The sequence below is a fragment of the Hemiscyllium ocellatum genome, chromosome 11 (genome assembly GCF_020745735.1).
Source record: "Hemiscyllium ocellatum isolate sHemOce1 chromosome 11, sHemOce1.pat.X.cur, whole genome shotgun sequence".
NCBI classification, from domain to species: domain Eukaryota; kingdom Metazoa; phylum Chordata; class Chondrichthyes; order Orectolobiformes; family Hemiscylliidae; genus Hemiscyllium; species Hemiscyllium ocellatum.
This window is the reverse complement of record NC_083411.1, coordinates 48,359,338-48,378,377: the sequence shown is the minus strand read 5'-3', so window position 1 is coordinate 48,378,377 and position 19,040 is coordinate 48,359,338. Positions and strand designations below refer to the sequence as shown.

The 19,040-nt window shown below is 43.7% G+C and overlaps 1 protein-coding gene across 1 annotated transcript in view; it reads right to left on the bottom strand.

Moving 5' to 3' along the window:
• The window catches only part of LOC132820332 (sodium- and chloride-dependent neutral and basic amino acid transporter B(0+)-like), a 197,321-nt gene that overhangs the window by 93,697 nt on the left and 84,584 nt on the right, over positions 1-19,040 (bottom strand). The window contains exons 5-6 of the mRNA XM_060832354.1: positions 4,586-4,739; positions 3,036-3,147 (exon numbers count right to left, since the gene is read on the bottom strand). Of these exons, the coding sequence (XP_060688337.1) occupies positions 3,036-3,147; positions 4,586-4,739 (266 nt within the window). The remainder of the gene's footprint in view (positions 1-3,035; positions 3,148-4,585; positions 4,740-19,040) is intronic.

Genomic DNA, 19,040 nt, shown 5'->3' with positions numbered 1-19,040 from the left:
GCATCCGGTCCAAGGCTGGCAAACTGCCCAAAGGAAGTTTCCAGGAAAAACATTGGCATCCCAGTGACTGCCAGCATCAGAATGTAGGGAATAAGGAAAGCACCTGCAAAATATAGAAAAGGGAAAGTCAAATAAATTGCTTGAATATTAATGTCACCAGGTTTCATAACTAATAGTTCATTTCGTATTAATACTGGAATGAAATGTTGTTGACAGAAGAGTGTGGCTGCAGATTGTAGATTGCATCTTTTTTGTATTTAGATCCTGTGTACAATCAACATTCAGGGACCTATACAACAGTGTTGCTCCTAAAACCTTAGGTCAGCCACACCTGCTGATTTCTCCAGCATTCTCTATTTGTTTTACGCACCGAGCATGCGCGTTATTTTGCTTTTATTTAACTTTGATAATTGTACTTGGCAGCCTCAGGATGACTGTCAGGAGGAAAATGCATGATTCCAATGGCCAGGAGGTTGGAAAGGGCCTCTTTATAGGATTGAAGCTTGGAATGAAAATACAATCAGTGCAGTCGAATGATGCTACTGACATTGATTCCATTTTCCTCAGGAGAGCTGTTTCTGTCATGCTTGTGGACCAGGGAAAAGAATCATGAATGTAGCAAAACAGTGTGACACCATAAGGCTTCCTGTAAGGAGGGCAATCTTTCCAGGAGTGTCAGAGAGATTCTCCAAGTTTGGGGTGATGCACCACATTCTCCATTTCGTCCTGGCCATTGGAGAGCTGCAAAGTTACCTCTGTGCACCATTTCCTGTCTTGGAAAGAGGAAGGGTCAGAAACTGGAAAGAGGAGATAGGGACAAGGTGACATTGACCCCATCGACATGGGTACGATGAGATTGTGAGGCTATCCTTCAATGAACACAGACTTCCCCACCCTAACACACACCAATCATTCACCAGCATCACACTCATTTCAAACTCTTCCACCAGGAAATCCCTGCACCAAAATTAATCAATAAATAAAAACCACCAAAAATCTTCACAAGCCAGCTTTACACCACTGAACTCTTCACCCTTGTGTGCAAGCCTTTACTGTCTTTCAGATATTGCCACCCAGCCCAATGTTACATTCCTGCCCTCATGACTGAAGCTTGACTGGTGCAATGTGCTGACTCTCACAGCAGGAAACTACAGATGGCCATGCATGGTATCTTCAAACGCCTACATGATTTGAGGACCTGATTTCAGACTGGAGCGGTACAACGACCTGGTGGTTAGAATAGAATCATTGAGTCATACAGCACAGATATAGACACTGCAGTCCAACTCGTCTATGCCAACCAGACATCCCAATCTGACCTAGTCCCATTAACGTCTGGCCCATATCCCTCCAAACCTTCCTCCTCATGTATCTGATATAAAAGTTGCCTTTCCAGTTTTGTAATTGTATCAGCCTTCACAACTTCCTCTGGCAGCTTGTTCCATAAAAGCACCTTCCTCTGCATGAAAACATTGCCCCTGGATTCCCTGTTAATTCTTTCCCCACTCCCTTTAAACCTTTGCCCTCTAGTTTTGGACATCTGCACCTTGGCTATTCACCCTATCCATGCCCCTCATGATTTTATAAACCACCCTAAGGTCACCCCGCAACTCCAATAATCTAGGGAAAAATGCCCAGCCTATTCATGATTTGGAGGAGCCAGAATTGGACTGGGGCAGACAAAGTTAAAAGTCATACAACACCAGGTTATAGTCCAACAGGTATTTGGAAGCACTAGCTTTCAAAGCGCTGCTTCTTCATCAGGTGGTTATGAATCAGGACCTATGACACAGAATGTATAGCAAAAAATTATAGTGACACAATGATATGTTGAACACACCTAGATTGTTAAGTTTTTCATCTTTTTGAATGGGTTTGCTGGTTTCGGTTCTTTAATATGTAAATCCCAGAACTTCTTTTCAGTCACATTCTCCAGATAACTTAAGGTTTTATCACAACAGGTGACATCTCAGCTCAGAGAATGCCTTGATTTCGCTGCACTTTGGATGCTGCCTGAACTGCTGTGCTCTTCCAGCACCACTGATCCAAAATCTAGTTTCCAATATCTGCAGTCATTGTTTTTACCACCTTATAGGTGTGAGGGTTTGAGTCTGTCTGTATCCCAATCTTGAGTAAAACTGGTTCTATTTCCAAAGAAGAATGTTTTTAAAAATTGTCCTCCTTCACACTCACCTGATGAAGAAGCAGCGCTTTGAAAGCTAGTACTTCCAAATAAACCTGTTGGACTATAACCTAGTTTTGTGATTTTTAACTTTGTCCAGTCTATTCAGCTTCTCCCAATGGATCAAGCCCTCCAATCCCAGCAACATTTCTGTGTCCTCTCAAGTTTAACAATGCCTTTTCTATAGAAGAGTGACCAGAATTGGTTTCAGTACAGTATTACATAAGTGGTCTCACCACTGTCCAGACGAGTTTATCCTGACGATCAACAATGATAACTAGACGACCCTAAGTGGCCTGGCCAATGTTTTGGAGAGTCACAAAGTACATCCTAACTCCTATACTCAATGTACTGACCAATGAGGGTAAGTGTACCAAACGCCTCCTTCACAATCCTGTCTACCTGCGACTCTGAAGGAACTGTGAAGCTGCATCCCTCGGTCTCTGCTCAGCAGCACTCTGCAGGGCCCTACCATTAACTATATAAGCGCTGCCCTGTTTGCCCTCTCCAGTTTCCTTCCATTTGCCCACAAGCCTGTATCTTGACTTTGCTCTGAGCAATGTGTACAATCGCTACTTCACAGCGGTTAGCAACCTCCGCCTCTAGGCACTTTCACTATCTTTTCCCTTCATTCTTATTCCCTTTTGTTCATAACATCAAAAACACCATTTTCCTGCGCCTTTCAGTGCTGCAGTTAGCTTTTTGACTCTCCTCGCAAGACTTCCGCCAACACATCCTGTTTGGACTACATTACCCACGGTGCCGTTAGCCATCCCTGCACTTGCGCAGTGCAGTCCAACGTTTGGTATTAGATGGACTGCCCGCGATGCCTCATGGGAGTTGTAGTTCTGACGTGCGTTCGCGCTCCGCAGCAGCTGGTGGCCAACGGCCAGGAGTTCGAATTGGAGCGCGCGAGACCCAACGAACGACGGTCACGTGGTGCGGCTTGCGTTGTTGGAGTGCATCTGTAAATACCGGTGGGAATACACTCCCTCAATCAACATCCTCCTCATTATATAAACTACCCCGATCCTGTCCATCAATTACTTCCAGTGACGGCTCTCCCACAGTTAAATCTGGCCTTTACTGCCCTACCCCCATTGGAAAGTTACAGAGATAGCGGCTGGAATCCTTCTGCCTATCAACTATTCACACCGGGATTCCCAGTTTAGAGAGCGGCAACATCCGGGCTGTTCACACTGTGGGGAGGTTACAGCTTCTCCCCACGTCTGCAGGAGTTCCCGCTGGGTGCTCTGGTTTCCTCCCACAGTCTGAAGGTCTGCAGTTTAGATGCTGTCTGACCTGCTGCGCTTTTCCAGCAACACATTTTCAGCTCTGGTCTCCAGCATCTGCAGTCCTCACTTTCTCCAGGTCTGCAGTTCAGGTCGACTGGCCATGCTGAATTGTCCCTAGTCTTCAGGGATGTCCAGACCAAGTGGATAGGCCACGGGAAACGCAGGGATACAGGGATAAACAATGCAGAGATGATGGGCCGAATGGCCTCTATTTGCATTGGAGGGATTCTCTGATTCTTTGTGAGATGCATAATTTGACATGAGCAGTAGTAGTATGGACGATCATTAGTTGAATAGCGATGTTAAGTGCATACACTATATGGGTGGCACAGTGGTTAGCACTGCGCCAGGGACCTGGTTTCAATTCCCACTTCGGGCAACTGTCTGTGTGGAGTTTGCACATTCTCCCAGTGTCTGCATGGGTGCCCTCCGCGCGCTCCGGTTTCCTCCCATAGTCTAAAGACGTGCAGGTTAGGTGAATTGGCCTTGCTAAATTGCCCATAATGTTAGGTGCATTAGTCAGGGGTGAACGTAGGGAAATGGGTCTGGGTGAGTTGCTCTTTAGCAGGTCTGTTTCCACACTGTAGTGAATCTAATCTAATTTCGATTGGCAACAATACTTTCAATGCAGGATCTCAGCTACCCTCTCAAATTTACTGAAATGCTGTTGAGCACAAATAAGTTAGAGTTACTACAAAAGGTTCAGTGGAGCAAAAATGTTTGAAATTGAAGCCCTTTCTGAGATGCTGTCCTCAGTTCTCCTGTGTGCTCTCCAAAGGAAATCACAAGTGACACCACCTGAGACAGTAATCTACCAGTCACTATTTGCATGTCTTGAAGTCAGCAGCAACTTCCATCTTGTCAAAAAGGTCAGTTATTTTTGTAGTGCCTGTTTGTGATTGTATGTTTTTGTTAAATTGCACACATACTGTTTTTATATTTGAAACTTGATCACAGTGCTAGTGTGGAGTAAGGGCGGATGGCATAACCGTTGGTGACCGCAGGTTAAAAATGCTCTCTGGTTCTTTGAATGTGATTTTTTTTTACACCATTTACTTGTTGTCTTTGTGCTTTTTTCTCCCCTGTATTTTGGATTTCATGACAATACCTCCTCCATTTCTGTAGGCCAGGTACGGGAATCTCCATACATTGCCCAAACCCACAGCAGAACCGATCACTGAGAGCAAGTAGTCAATCTTCGAGGACCAGTTACCTCGCTCCACATTCTCGTCACCTTCACGCACACGTTCACTGGTGGCAGCCTGGGGAAAAGAGAGGAAATGGCTGATTTAAAAACAGAAATTGTTGGAGAAACTCAGCAGGTCTTGGCAGCATACATGGAGAGAAAGCAGAGTTAATGTTTTGAGTCCAGTGACCTCTCTTCAGAACTGATAGTACCTAGGAAGAAACTGTACGAAAGCTGATGACGGAAATGAGCTAACCAAGCCCAAAGGGAGAGAAAGAAAGTTAGACAAAGGAATGGTTGATAGTATGGCAGGAAGGGGGAAAAACTGATAGGGACAATGAGTAAATGAAATTTGATTGAAGCAGCGAGGTCATAATCGGACCTACAGTAGGTAAAGGACGTTGTTAGTAGAAAGTGAGGACTGCAGATGCTGGAGATTAGAGTCAAGAGTGTGGTGCTGGGAAAGCACAGCAAGTCAGGGAGCATCTGAGGACCAGGAGAATCAACATTTTGGACAAAAGCCCAAACCTGAATTGAAGCTTTGGGCAGATTCCTGATGAAGGGCTTTTGCCCAAAACGTCGATTCTCCAGCTCCTCTGATGCTGCCCGACCTGCTGTGCTGTTCCAGCCCCACACTGAAGGATCTTGTTAGCTCAGCTGGCTGGCTGGATGGTTTGCAATGCAAATAGATGGCCACAGCATGAATTCAATTTGTGCACTGTCTGAATGTGGGAGAATTGTTAGATTCATTGCAGCTATTTTGTCACATATTAAAAGCCTGGAAACCATTTTAAATTTCATCTTAGTGCTTGCTTGCTCAAAGTCTGTGTTTTCTCATGCCCGGCTAAGGCAGTTGGCCTTGCAACTGTACTGATACCTGATAAATTCTTCTCTTTGGATGGAGCTATTCTTCTCTTTGCAATGACCTATTTGTCTACTAACGCCTGCTTATCATTTACTAACTGACACTGTCCAGACATTACGTGACTGAAGCAAGGTGCCCAGCTTGCTAATTATCCTGCAATTAACAGTTTGCTAATTGTTAATCAATTCTGGCCTATATAATCACTTTTATGTGGCTGTTCTTCCCCTGAGGGAGAAAGTGAGGACTGTAGATCAGAGCTGACAATGTGTCGCTGGAAAAGCGCAGCAGCCAAGGAGCAGGAGAATCGATGTTTCGGGCATGAGCCCTTCTTCAGGAATGGCTCATGCCCGAAACGTCGATTCTCCTGCTCCTTGGATGCTGCCTGACCTACCGTTCTTTGTTGCAGACATTTTGTCCCCTGTCTGGGTGACATCCTCAGTGCTTGGAGCCTCCTGTAAAGTGCTTCTTTCCTCCGGCATTTGTAGTGGTTTGAGTCTGGCGCTTCCAGTTGTTAGTTCCAGCTGTCCGTTGCAGTGGTTGGTATATTGGGTCCAGGTCGATGTGCTTATTGATTGAATCTGTGGATGAGTGCCAAGCCTGTAGGAATTCCCTGGCTGTTCTCTGTTTGGCTTGTCCTATAATAGTAGTACACACAGACAAGGAAGAAACCATGGTCTCATCCGATGTAACGGCACTGTTCACCTCTATCGACAAAACCCTAGCCAGAGAAACAATAGCCAACCTGCTGAACATACAGAACAGACAACAGGACATTGAACCTATCGACAAAGATGGCATACTCAAACTACTGGACCTGTGCCTCACAACACGAAAGCAACCACCCCAACACACACAAAGATGTTGCATCAAGGCACTATTCAAAAGGGACACAACACATTGCAGTACACCAGAACTGCAAAAAGAGGAAGAAGAACACCTATACAATGTATTCAGCAAAAACAGATACCCGCGCAACTTCATCAACAGATGCCTGAGGGAAAGACAACAGAATGAGGACATGCAGCAACCTAAAGGACTAGCCACACTACCATCAAAACATTTCCGAACTGACAGCCAGACTACTGCGACCACTAAGACTCATAACAGCACACAAACCAACAGCCACTCTACGATAGTGTACAAACTCCTATGCAAGGACTGCACAAAACACTACATAGGACAAACAGGAAGACAGCTAACGATCCGCATCCATGAACACCAACTAGCCACGAAACAACATGACCAGCTATTCTTAGTAGCCACGCGTGCAGATGACAAGCAACATGAATTTGACTGGGACAACACTGCTATTATAGTTCAAGCCAAACAGAGAACAGCCAGGGAATTCCTAAAGGCATGGCACTCATCCACAGATTCAATCAACAAGCACATCAACCTGGACCCAATATACCGACCACTGCAGCTGGAACTGATAACCGGAAACGGCAGATTGAAACCACTACAAATGCTGGAGGAAAGATCACAGAAGCACTTCACAGGAGGCTCCTAAGCACTGAGGATGTCAGCTAGACAGGGAACGAAACGTCTGCAACACAAATTCCCAGCTCGGCAAATAGAACCACAACATAAACATGATTGGCCAAGAGTGTGTTTATACAGGATCCAGACAACAATCACCGAAGCAGTATGGTTTTCCAAAACAGGCAGAAGAAGAGGTCAGGAAGGTAATAGTTTTCTGCAACAAGGGATACGGAGACCAGTAGCTTCCACTATCAACTCAACTATTCGACCAGTTACGAAACCAGACAGTAGCTGGCAAATAGCGGTAGATAACTGGACATTGAACAAGGCCACCCTGTCTACAGCCCCCACCATAGCAACTAACCCAGAGATCGTAGTTAAGCAAAGTGGGGATGCGCAATGGGTCACAGTTTTGGACATAAGTAATGTGTTTTGGTCAACTCACTGGAGAATGAATGCCGATATAAACCCACATTTACTTTCCAAGGCCAGCAATATACTTGGACTGCCCTGCTTCAGTGATTTCCTAACTCCCCGTCCATAATGTCTAAGTGAAGGGTTAAAAGAATTCTCGAAACCTTAATGTCTGGTGCAGTATGTAGACGACTTGCTTTTTCAAACTGAAACTAAAAAGGAACGTTATCAGCTGTTAAGTGAATTACTGCAATTGTGGCATGAGTTGGGTCTGAAAGTGAACCCTAAGAGAGCGCAGATATGAAGTAGGACATGACTTATCTGGGAATGATTCTGTCACTGAGAAAACAAGAAATGGACAAATGAAAGGTAGAGGCAATTGGCAGATCCCTGTTCTGTGGGATGTCAAAGGTTGAGATCCTTCCCAAGCTTAGCGGGGCATTAAAGGGACCACATTGACCAATAAGGTAGCCCCACTGATGGAGTTATTAAAAAAGAATGTGGTGTGCAAATGGAACAAGACATTGCAGCTCTAAAGCAAGCACTAGCTGCCGCGCCTGTTCTGACAACCCCAAATCCAACTGTTAAAAATCACACAATGCCAGGTTATAGTTCAACAGGTTTAACTGGTAGCACTAGCTTTAGGAGCGCTGCTCCTTCATCAGGTGGTCATGGTGTATAACATTGTATGATACAGAATTTATGGCAAAAAGTTTACAATGTTATGTAACTGAAATTATATATCGAAAAAGACCTGGATTGTTGGTTAAGTCTCTCATCTGTTAGAGTGACCCCTTTGGTTTCAGTTCTTTCATATGTAAATCGCAAAACATTTTTTAAAAATCTACATTCTCAAGTGAACTTTAACAATTGGTGCCTGTCAGCCAAGATAATATATCGGAGGTGTGAGTTCCCCTGTGTGATACTATCTGTGCCACAATGTTTAGACTGATTTTAATCTAAACAAATGAATTTATCGGATCTAATATGGATTCATGCAGTTTTTGAGTGAAAGAAAATGTCTGTCTGCAGGTACAAATTCACCCCACAAACTTTTATATGTGTGGAGGGAGGGTGGGGTTGGGGGCGGGGGCGGAGGGTAGTGATAGTGATGGTGGTTGTGGTTGTGAGTGTCTGTGTGAGAGTGTATACATGGGTGTAACTGTGTGTGTGTGTGTGTGTGTAGAAAGTGCAATGAGGCTGATATTCAAGTTCAGTACCCATTGGGATGGCCACAACTGGGACCTTGGGTTCATGGCACACTGCAGGTAACCCCATTGCACTACACACACACCTATAAGTTTGTGGGGTGAATTTGTACTTGCAGATATACATTTTCCTTCACTTAAAAACTGCTTGATTCCATAAATTCATTTTTTTAGATGAGTATCAGTCTAAACATTGTGGCACTGACAGTATCACACAGGGGAACACGCACCTTCAATATATTATCTGGGCGGACAGGCACCAATTGTTAAAGTTCACTTGAGAATGTAAATTTTTAAAAATGTTTTGCAATTTACGTATAAAAGAACTGAAACCAATGTGGTCATTCTCACAGATAAGAGACTTAATATACCATCCAGGTCTTTTTTAATATATAACTTCAATTACATCACACTGTAAACGTTTGCTATAAATTCTGTGTCTTACAATCTTATACTCCATAACCAGCTGCTGAAGGAGCAGTGCTCCGAAAGCTAGCGCTTCCAATTAAACCTATTGGACTATAACCTGGTGTTGTGAGTTTTAACCAAAGTAGCCACCACAGCCACCACCCTCGCGACAGTTCTGTTACAGAAGACGCACAGGAAATTAAGATCAGTAGCATACACATCACACACGGTGTCACCAGTAGAGCAGGGTACACAGCATGTAAAAAACACGTATTAGCTGTTTCTGGGCAGTGCAACATTTTACCTGCATAGTACAGCTGAACCCACTTACAATTATTGATGGAGCATACCTCGGTACAGCTATTATTAGACAGAAGGATTAAAGATGGTTTGGTTAACTGAAACTGAATCGCCAGATGGACACTTTTGCTACAGGGAAGAATATTGCCTGTGAAAGGGGTAAAAACTATCACCATGTTAGGAGACAACTTCATATAGCAGGGAGGAAAACACGTGTCAATTGACAGCAGTAAATGATCCCAAGGGCCCATTTGTATCAAAACAATTGGAGGGGGTAAGACGGGGCCTGAAAGCAGACATGCATAAGAGATAATCCATCACTGGACCCCACACACTAAAATAATTAGAACTCTTCCTGATACAGCAAAGGAGTTGTTGCGGGAACCCAGATTATAAGACCGGTTCTGGAACAGGAGATCTCATGTTCAAATACATCTGTGGATCAGAATTCTGTCACATGTTGCTGTAGTTGTGATTCTATGTGCATTACTAATTATCATACCCAATGTATGTCAGCTTAGAAGGTAGACAAATGAAATTGTGCAGAGATTTGAGGGTGAGCCTGTCATGAAACAGAAGGAATATTATGAAAACACGGAGTTAAGTCATATATGCATTATTTCTTCATATTCGTTATTGCATGTTTGCTTTATATTATTATACTTTTCTTTAGTGTTCTTTACATGTTCTTTTCTCTATTTTACTATAACAATATAACATGCAACTTATTCAATGGGAGGATACTGACCATCCCAGGAGAGGTTCGCAGAAAGAGACAGACAATGATCCTAAAATAAGTATCTTTGGATAAAAAGGGGAGAGATGTTAGCCAGTGGCTGCAGGAAAAGAGAGAAAGGGATACAAGCTGCCAACACATTGCAGAAAAATACTGAATGCAAAATTATTGGCATGCAGGAAGAAGCGGCTTGTGAACTAAAATGGCCTGAGTCCAGGCACTAGTGTGAAGTTGAAACTGGTTTATGCTAAGTTCTCTGGAAGGATGAAGTAATGCCAAAGGAAGATGAGGTAATGCAAAACCCTTATTTGGACAAGCTGCCCAAGTCGGTGGGTCAGAGCCAATAAGGTAAAGGCATATGATAAGCAAATGAGCCTGAGCCAATGGTGCACAGACAGACATTTAGAAAGGAAAGGAATAAGAAGATGACTGTTGGATATGGAGCCAGTCAAAACTCCAGAGACTGACCATCACAGAAGTAAACCCTACGTCAAGACCACCGGTGCCAACATTGAGAGTGTGAGGCGTCAGACCTTGTCGTCATCAGGAGCTATACTGCTTGGGTATTAGCTTTTATATTTTGTGACTACTCAGAGAGTGTCAGAAGACTCTAGTGAGTGTACAAGTATGTTCTATGCCAACAAATGTTTTAGCTACACACATGTATTGACGAACAACATTAATAAAGTGACTTGTGAGTTATGAGAGAATTGATTCTTGTCCTCTCTGTACAAGCCAATAACCAGAGCTGGCGAACACTGGGCTCCATCAACCAGCACAGGGCTCATACACACCATCTACCACTTCAGATACACACAGCTCAGTGAGACTAATAAGGGAAGGTGTTAGCTTATGGCCTAATGAATCACACATCACAAATGAAATGGGGGATTATTGGTCAGAGGGACAGTAGTGAAAGGGCCCCATGAGAGGGTCCAGGCCTTTCCAGGCTCTGCTCAGTCAGTGTAGATGCAGAGACTCATTTCAAGTTCTGACAACTTTTCTGGCTGCACTGTACAGCACCAGAGAGAGAGAGTGAAAAAGTTCATCCTTGAAATAATTGACATGATGTCTCAGGCCTTACTGATGGGTGGAGAGTTAATCTGCATGGAACATCTTAGAGAATAGATAACTGAGGGTACAAATACAGAAATTGCTGGAAAAGCTCAGTGGGTCTCTGAAGAGAAATCGGAGTTGGCCAGGGAATAAGGTGGTGGGTTAAAGTGGCATGTAACTGGAAGCTCAAGGTCACTTTTGCAGGGAGAATGTAGATGTTCTGCAAAGCTTTCGCCCAGTCTACACTTGGTCTCCTCCATATTGAGGGAACAGTTTTGTGAGCAGCGAATGCAATAGTAAAAAATGAGGTCTGCAGATGCTGGAGATCACAGCTGAAAATGTGTTGCTGGTCAAAGCACAGCAGGCCAGGCAGCATCTCAGGAATAGGGAATTCGACGTTTCGAGCATGCTCGAAACGTCGAATTCCCTCTTCCTGAGATGCTGCCTGGCATGCTGTGCTTTGACCAGCAACACATTTTCAGCGAATGCAATAGCCTAGATTGTGAGATGTGCAAGTGCTGTTTTACCTGGAAGGAATGTTTGGGCCTGGAAGATTCTTTCTCATTTCGACATAACTGGTTTGCCAATTTTTCTGAAACTGTATCCCTTGGTTTGAGACTCCTCTATCCACATGGGAAACATCCTTCCTACATTTAATGAATCGGATTCTTAAAAGGTCTGTGTTTGATTGAGGTCACTACTCATTCTCCTCAAAGAAGAAAAACAGAGAGGAATTCCAGAGAATAAAGACCCTTTAATCTTTGATTGTAGGACACTCATGGAAATTAGTTTGGTGAACCTGTTTTGCACTCCCTCTACAGCAAGTATATCTTTAGGTAGGTAAGGAGGTGAAAACTATGCGCAATCCTCAAGGTATAGTTTCACCAAGATTCTATACCATTACAGTAAGACCCCTTTCCTCCTTTACTAAAATCCTCTTGTAATAAAAGTCTCTTAATTGCTTGCAGTCTCTACATGTTACATTTCAGTGTCTGATGAACAAAGGAAACCAATTCTTTGAAGTTCAACACTTCCCAATTTTTTACCATTAAAGGAATACTCTATTTTTCCAATGAAAGTACATAACATCACACTTCTCCACACCTTATTCTATCTGACAATTCTTTGCCCACTCAAAAAGCCTCTCCAAAACCAAAAAGCATCTTTGCACTTTCCTCATAACTCACACTTACATTCAAATAAAAGCATTAACTGTGGACCAGTATTGACATGTTTGCCATGATTGACATTTTTGAAACCGAGTTTCTAATTTGTATTAGTCCATAGATTCTTAACTTTTTCTGGGATATTTTTAATTTCTTCTATGGTGATAGATAGAAAGTATTGGTTTAGCTTTGCTGCTGTATCCTTGCCCTCTTTTTAAATTTCTCCTGGCTTTTCTTGTAATGGGCACCCTTTTGATATTGCTTTTAAAAAAAATTTACACACCTAGAGAAGCTTTACAGTCCAACTTTATGTATCTCACTAATGCACTGTCATGTTCTATTCTCCCATTCTTAATATTTTCCTCGTTCATCATTTGCTGAATTCCAAAATGTCTCCAATTCTTAGGCTTCCAACTCTTTTGGATACTTTATAGAGTTCTTCCTTTGATTAAATACAATTAATCATGGTTAACCATTTTCCTTACTGGATATAGGTCAAAAGTATACATATTGGTCTAAACTGTATTGTAGCTTGCTAAATGTCAGCCATTGTTTAATATGATGCAATTACACTTTTAATGCACTGTTCTGACTGCGGCTGGAAGAGTGAACTTTTGCTATAGATCCCCACTATTTGGGTCATAATGCAAAATGAAAATACTTACTCAGTAACTAAGATGGCAATTAAATATCTTCTTAATACCGATTAGATCAATCAACCAGGTTTCTTGTGGTTTTCCATGAGAAACTTCTGAAGCTTCCAATACAGTTTTGTGTTTTCAAAAGTTACTCATCGATAAACCCCAATCTGGCTGTAATCTTCCCCGGTGGCAGGCAGGCAGCTCCTACCATCTCAAGGCACTCACTGTCTCTAAATAGGTGCCAAGTCTACCTTATGATTAATCAGACCATTTAATTTTAAAACTTACATTGCAATGTTGACATAACACAAGCAGAGGGAGAGGAGCAGAATTTATCCAGGTATTGGGTTCCCGAACCTAATTGAAAATCTGGCCCACGAAAGAGATTATTCAACCAACATTGATTCCAGAGTTAAACAGAAAACCTCAGTGAATTTTATCAGACAGATTTTTAAAATATTTTTCAATGGGATGTGGACATTGCCAGCTAAACCAGTGTTTATTGTCCATTCCCCAATTGCCGGAAGGCCTGTTAAAAGTCAACCACATTGCTGTAGTTCTGGAATTACAGGTAGGCCACCAGGTAAAGATGGCAGATTTCCATCCCTAAAGGGCGTTTGTGAACCAGGGTTATTTTGTAAATGACAGTCAATGATGGTTAGTTACAGTTAGGCTAGAGTTTTATTCCAGATTTTAATTGAAGTCACACCCTCAAAATATCACCCTGGAGGTCTCAATGACTAGCCCTCTGACATTACTACAGCTAGGCCACTTTCTCCCCAATGTTTATATTGCCAAAGGGACTCATTCTCACCAAAGGTCCTTCTGAGCAGAAGAGTTTCAGTTAAGAGTGTATTAGATCAAAATGCATGTCAAAATAATACTGCATGAGCTTGGAAGGTGCAGAATCAATAATCATAGAAAAGCCAAAAGAACTGCAGATAATGTAAATTAGAAACAAAAATTGAAATTGCTGGAAAAGCTCAGCAAGTCTGGTAGCATATGTGAAGAGAAATCAAAGTTAACATTTTGGATCGAGTGACCCTTCCTCTGAACTGATGGTAGCTCAGAAAATGTCAGTTTATTTGCAGAAGGTGTGGTGGAGGGAGCGAGTAAGGAGAAAATGATAGTTGGGAATAGACCCTAAAGATAGAAGAATAGTTGAACAGACAAGGAAATGGATAATGATCTGGCTGGAAGGGAGAATAGCTGTTAATGGAGACTGTTAATGGCTACCAATGGGTTGTGTGTAACAACAGACTTCATGACAGTCAGGCAGCATCCGAAGAGCAAGATAATCGATGTTTCAGGCATAAGCTCTTCAGCAGGAGTGAGGCTTGTGGGTAGGGGCTGAGAGAAAAATGGGAGAGTGGTGGGGTTAGTGGGAGGTAGCTGGGAGAGCGATTAGGTGGATGAAGGTGAGGGGGAAGGTGATAGGTCAGAGGGGGCAGTGATGGATGGGTCCAGAGGGTAGTGCCCGAGTTGGTTGGCTTGGGACTGGGATAATGTGGAGGGAGGGGAATTGAGGAAGCTGTTGAAATCCACATTTATCCCGTGTGGTTACAGGATCCCAAGGCAGAATATGAGATGTTCCTCCTCCAGTTGTCAGTGATAAGCATTTGGCGGTGGAGGAGGCCCAGGGCCTGCATGTCCTTGACGGAGTGGGAAGGGAATTGAAGTGTTCAGCCACAGTGCAGTAGGGTTGGTGGGTATCCCAGAAATGTTCTCTGAAACAATCCGCAAGAAGGCATCCTGTCTCCCTGATGGAGACTAGACCACATTAGGTACAACAGATGACATTGGGAGAGGTGCAGGTGAATTTCTGATGGATGTGGAAGGATCCCTTGAGGCCTCGGAGGTGAGGAGAGTGGTGTGGACGCAAGTTTTGCACTTCCTGCGGTGGCATGGAAAGTTGCCAGGAGTGCAGTGTGAGCTGGTGGGGATATGAACCTGAAGAGGCAGTCACAGAGGGAATTATATTTTCAGAATGCTGATAGGGGTGGGGAGGGAAATATATCTCTGGTGGGGTCCGTTTGGAGGTGGGGATGTGGCGGAGGATGATGCATTGTATGCGGAGGTAGGTGAGGACCGGGGGGTTCTGTCCTTGTTGTGTTGTGAAGGGTGGGGTTCATGGGTGGTGGTGCATGAAGTGGAGGAGATGCGCTGGAGGGCATCATCAACCACGTGGGAAGGGAAGTTGCAATCGTGGAAGAAGGAGGCTATCTGGGAATTTGAGGTGGAATTAGTCATCCTGGGAACAGATGCAGCGGAGGTGGAGGAATTGGGAATAAGGAATGATGTTTTTACAGGAGGTAGGGTGAAAGGAGGTGTAATTAGGTAGCTGTGTAAGTCGGTGGGCTTGTAGTATATGTGGTTAGTTGGTCGCCAGAAACGGTGATGGAGAAGTCCAGGAAGGGGAGGGAGATTGCCAAGATGGTCCAGGTGAATTTTAGGTCGGGTGAAAGGTGTTGGTAAAGTTGATGAACTGTTCAACCTCCTCAAGGGAGTATGAGGCAGTGCAGATAGTCATTGATGTACCGGAGGAACAGGTGGGATTGATGCAGTGTAACTGCGGAGAATGGACTGTTCTACATATCTGACAAACAGGGAGGCATAGCTGGGTCCCATGAGGGTGCCCATGGATACCCATTTGGTTTGGAGAAATTGTTGAGGGTGAGGACCAGTTCAGCCAGGCAGATGAGGGTGTCAGTGGAAGGGTACGGGTTGGGACAGCATGAGAGTAAGAAACAGGGGTCTTGGAGACCTTTGTTGTGGTGGATCGATGTGTACACGGACTGGATGTCTATGGTGAAGATGAGGCGTTGGGGGCTAGGGGAACGAAAATCTTGAAGGAGGTGTGTCACGAATGTAGGTGGAGAGTTCCTGAACTAAGGGGTCAGGACGGTGTCAAGGCAGGAAGAAATGAGTTCAGTGGGACAGGTGCAGGCTGAGACAATGGTCGACAGGGGCAGTCAGGTTTGTGAATCTTTGGAAGGAGGTGGCTGAGTGGTTAGCACTGCTGCCTTACTGTGCCAGGGAGTTGGGTTTGATTCCATCCTGGTGTGACTGTGTGGAGTTTGCACGTTCTCTCCCTGTGTCTGCGCTGGATTCCTCTGGATGCTGCAGTTTCCTCCCACAGTCCAAAATGTGTAGGTTAGGTGGCTTGGCCATGCTAAATTACACATAGGATCCAGGGATGTGCAGGCAAGGTGGGTTAGCCATGAAGAATGCAGGGTTACAGGCATAGGGTGGGGGCGTGGGTCTGGGCGAATCGCTCTTCAGAGGGTTGGTGCAGACTTGATGGGCAGGATTTCTTAAGATGGTCGAGGGCCCATTTGCTTTCTTCATATTAGGACAGTGGACTCAGTTTGTCATCCATCATGGCCCCGTTCTGATAACAGAGGCCTGTCCATCTCAGCAAAGATCAGAAACCAGAGCCGCTCCTTGAGTAAGTACCAATTTTGTGGGACTTGTGGACAAATTTTATACGTAATCAGATTGGTGACAGGGTCGAGAGGGTGGTGGTAGAAAAGCACAGCAAGTGAGGCAGCATCCAAGGAGCAGGAGAATCGACATTTCAGGCAGAAGCCCTTCATCAGGAAGCCCTTCATGGATGCAGCCTGATCTGCTGTGCATTTCCAAAACCACAATCTCGACTCTGATCTGCAGTCCTCACTTTCTCCAGATTGGTGACAGGGAAATCTCTGCTCATCTTATTTGAAATCCAGAGTGATCCCTTCTCTGGTTTAACCTGTTCATTAGTGCCACCCTGTACAAGATGGACTTTGGCAATTAACAAACTGCCCTGAAGACAGGACAAAGTGGCTGATGGTGTCTCTCTGCTTCCTTGTTCACAGGGCTGAACAGATTCATCAAAGACATTGAGATGATGATTGGGGAAAAGAAGTGGCTCTTCTGGCTGTGGTGGAGAGCATGTTGGTTTCTTATCTCATCGAGTTTGCTGTAGTAAGGAGATGTTACATCTTTTAGTGTTTCAAACAGAAAATGAAGTGCAGATAATCATTCTGTTTTTGATATGATTTTAGACCTTCATTTAAACAGATGATTTGTCCCACCAACATATGGACCTGTTGAATACCCTGTCTGGACAGTAGCACTGGGCTGGTGTATGACCATCTTCTGTATTATGTGGTCCCCATTGTGGCTGTAGTGAGAGTTGTCCAAGCTGAAGGCTCCACCTTATGCCAGGTAAGGAAATACCAAAAGTAAAACAAAAAACTGCAGATACTGGAAATTTGAAACAAAAGCAGAAATGGCTGAAGAGACTCAGCAGGTCTGACAGCTTTTATAGATAGAAAGTACAGTTACCATTTCAAGTCCAGTTCTGAAGATGAGTCACTGAGTTGGGCATAAATAGCATCGTGTGGATGGAGATAGGTTGAAGTAACATCAGTGGCATTAAGTACATTTTTGGAAAGACTTCACCCCTTCTCTCTCACACATACATGTCACGTGCCAACACACAGACACATGTGCATTTAACATGTATGTATGTACATGCAAATGTACATTACATTGAGATATACAAAATTACAGTAGTAAATGAGACATATATACGTAATTCCTGCAATTAATCATAATATGATTGTCAACCAACGTGAAAATTACTCTCTTGAATGGAATTAGCTTTTTTTTTCAGGAAATTTCTCAGCAGTCCTTCAAATCGATTCTATCCACACGACCTGTTATGAATGTCTCTGGCATTCTTCAAAATAATTATATCAGTTTTCTCACAAAATAATTACAGATTCTATATTTAGTTTCAAGCTCTCATCCCTCTTATTGCTACCAGTATGTTCCTCTCAATTTTCATCAAACTAACAGTCAGAAATTTCCTGAGTGAGATCATTCCTTCTTATGAAATTTGGGACTGCCCAATCCTCCCTCCACAACTTATCTTTTTTATATCAGTTCCAACTGCAGGATGACCAGATTGGATCTGGATTTTCTGTCATTGGAAGTTCAATGATGGATAGAAATCAGGCAGAAATGATTAAACCTTTCCATTTTTGCTGCTTGCACATCAGCTCCTGATTGGGGTCCGTACCTGGAAGAGCACAGTGGGGAACAACATAGAAGCAAGCTTGATTCTACGGAAGCCCCAAATTGTCTCCAACGTCAGGCAACTCCTGAGATCTTCGAGGAGAAAGTGAGGACTGCAGATGCTGCACTCCTAAAGAAGGGCTCATGCCCGAAACGCGATTCTCCTGCTCTTTGGATGCTGCCTGACATGCTGCACTTTTCCAGCAACACATTTTCAACTCCTGAGATCTGACAACTTCTAATATAATTGTGGTTCCAGTAAGTCAGCAGTGATAATCCAGATATGCTGTATGTCAGTTACTTCCTTGTAACCTGGCATTTCTTTGCCATATGTTTTATTTAAATTTCTTTTCAAACCACTTGGATGCTGTTAACTATTCTTCTTTTCTTCAGGGTTATGCTTGGATTCTCTTGTTAACTTGTCCCAATGTCGTCTTCATAATTACTGTGCTCCTTTCAGTTCTTGTTGGCATTGGTCGATTGCTTCGAGTTTATTTCACAGCTTTAACTAAATTCTTGGCGGAAACTTTGTAGACGTGGGAATTTATTTAAATTAATTGGAATAGCATGACAACTCTTTGCAAGGCTGTCTTCGGTTAATAAACCACACTGGATTGAAGTATAAATTTAAAAAGTAACAAGATGATACAGTCATAAAGTCAGAGAGATGTACAGCATGGAAACAGACTCTTCAGTCCAACCTGTCCATGCCAAACAGATATCCCAACCCAATCTAGTCCCACCTGCTAGCACCTGGCCCATATCCTTCCAAACCCTTCTTATTCATATACCTACCCAGATGTCTTTTAAATGTTGCAATTGTACTAATTGTACCACGGTGGCACAGTGGTTAGCACTGCTGCCTCACAGCGCCTGAGACCCGGGTTTCAATTCCCGACTCAGGCGACTGACTCCCCGTGTCTGCATGGGTTTCCTCCGGGTGCTCCGGTTTCCTCCCACAGTCCAAAGATGTGCAGGTCAGGTGAATTGGCCATGCTAAGTTGCCCGTAGTGTTAGGTAAGGGGTAAATGTAGGGG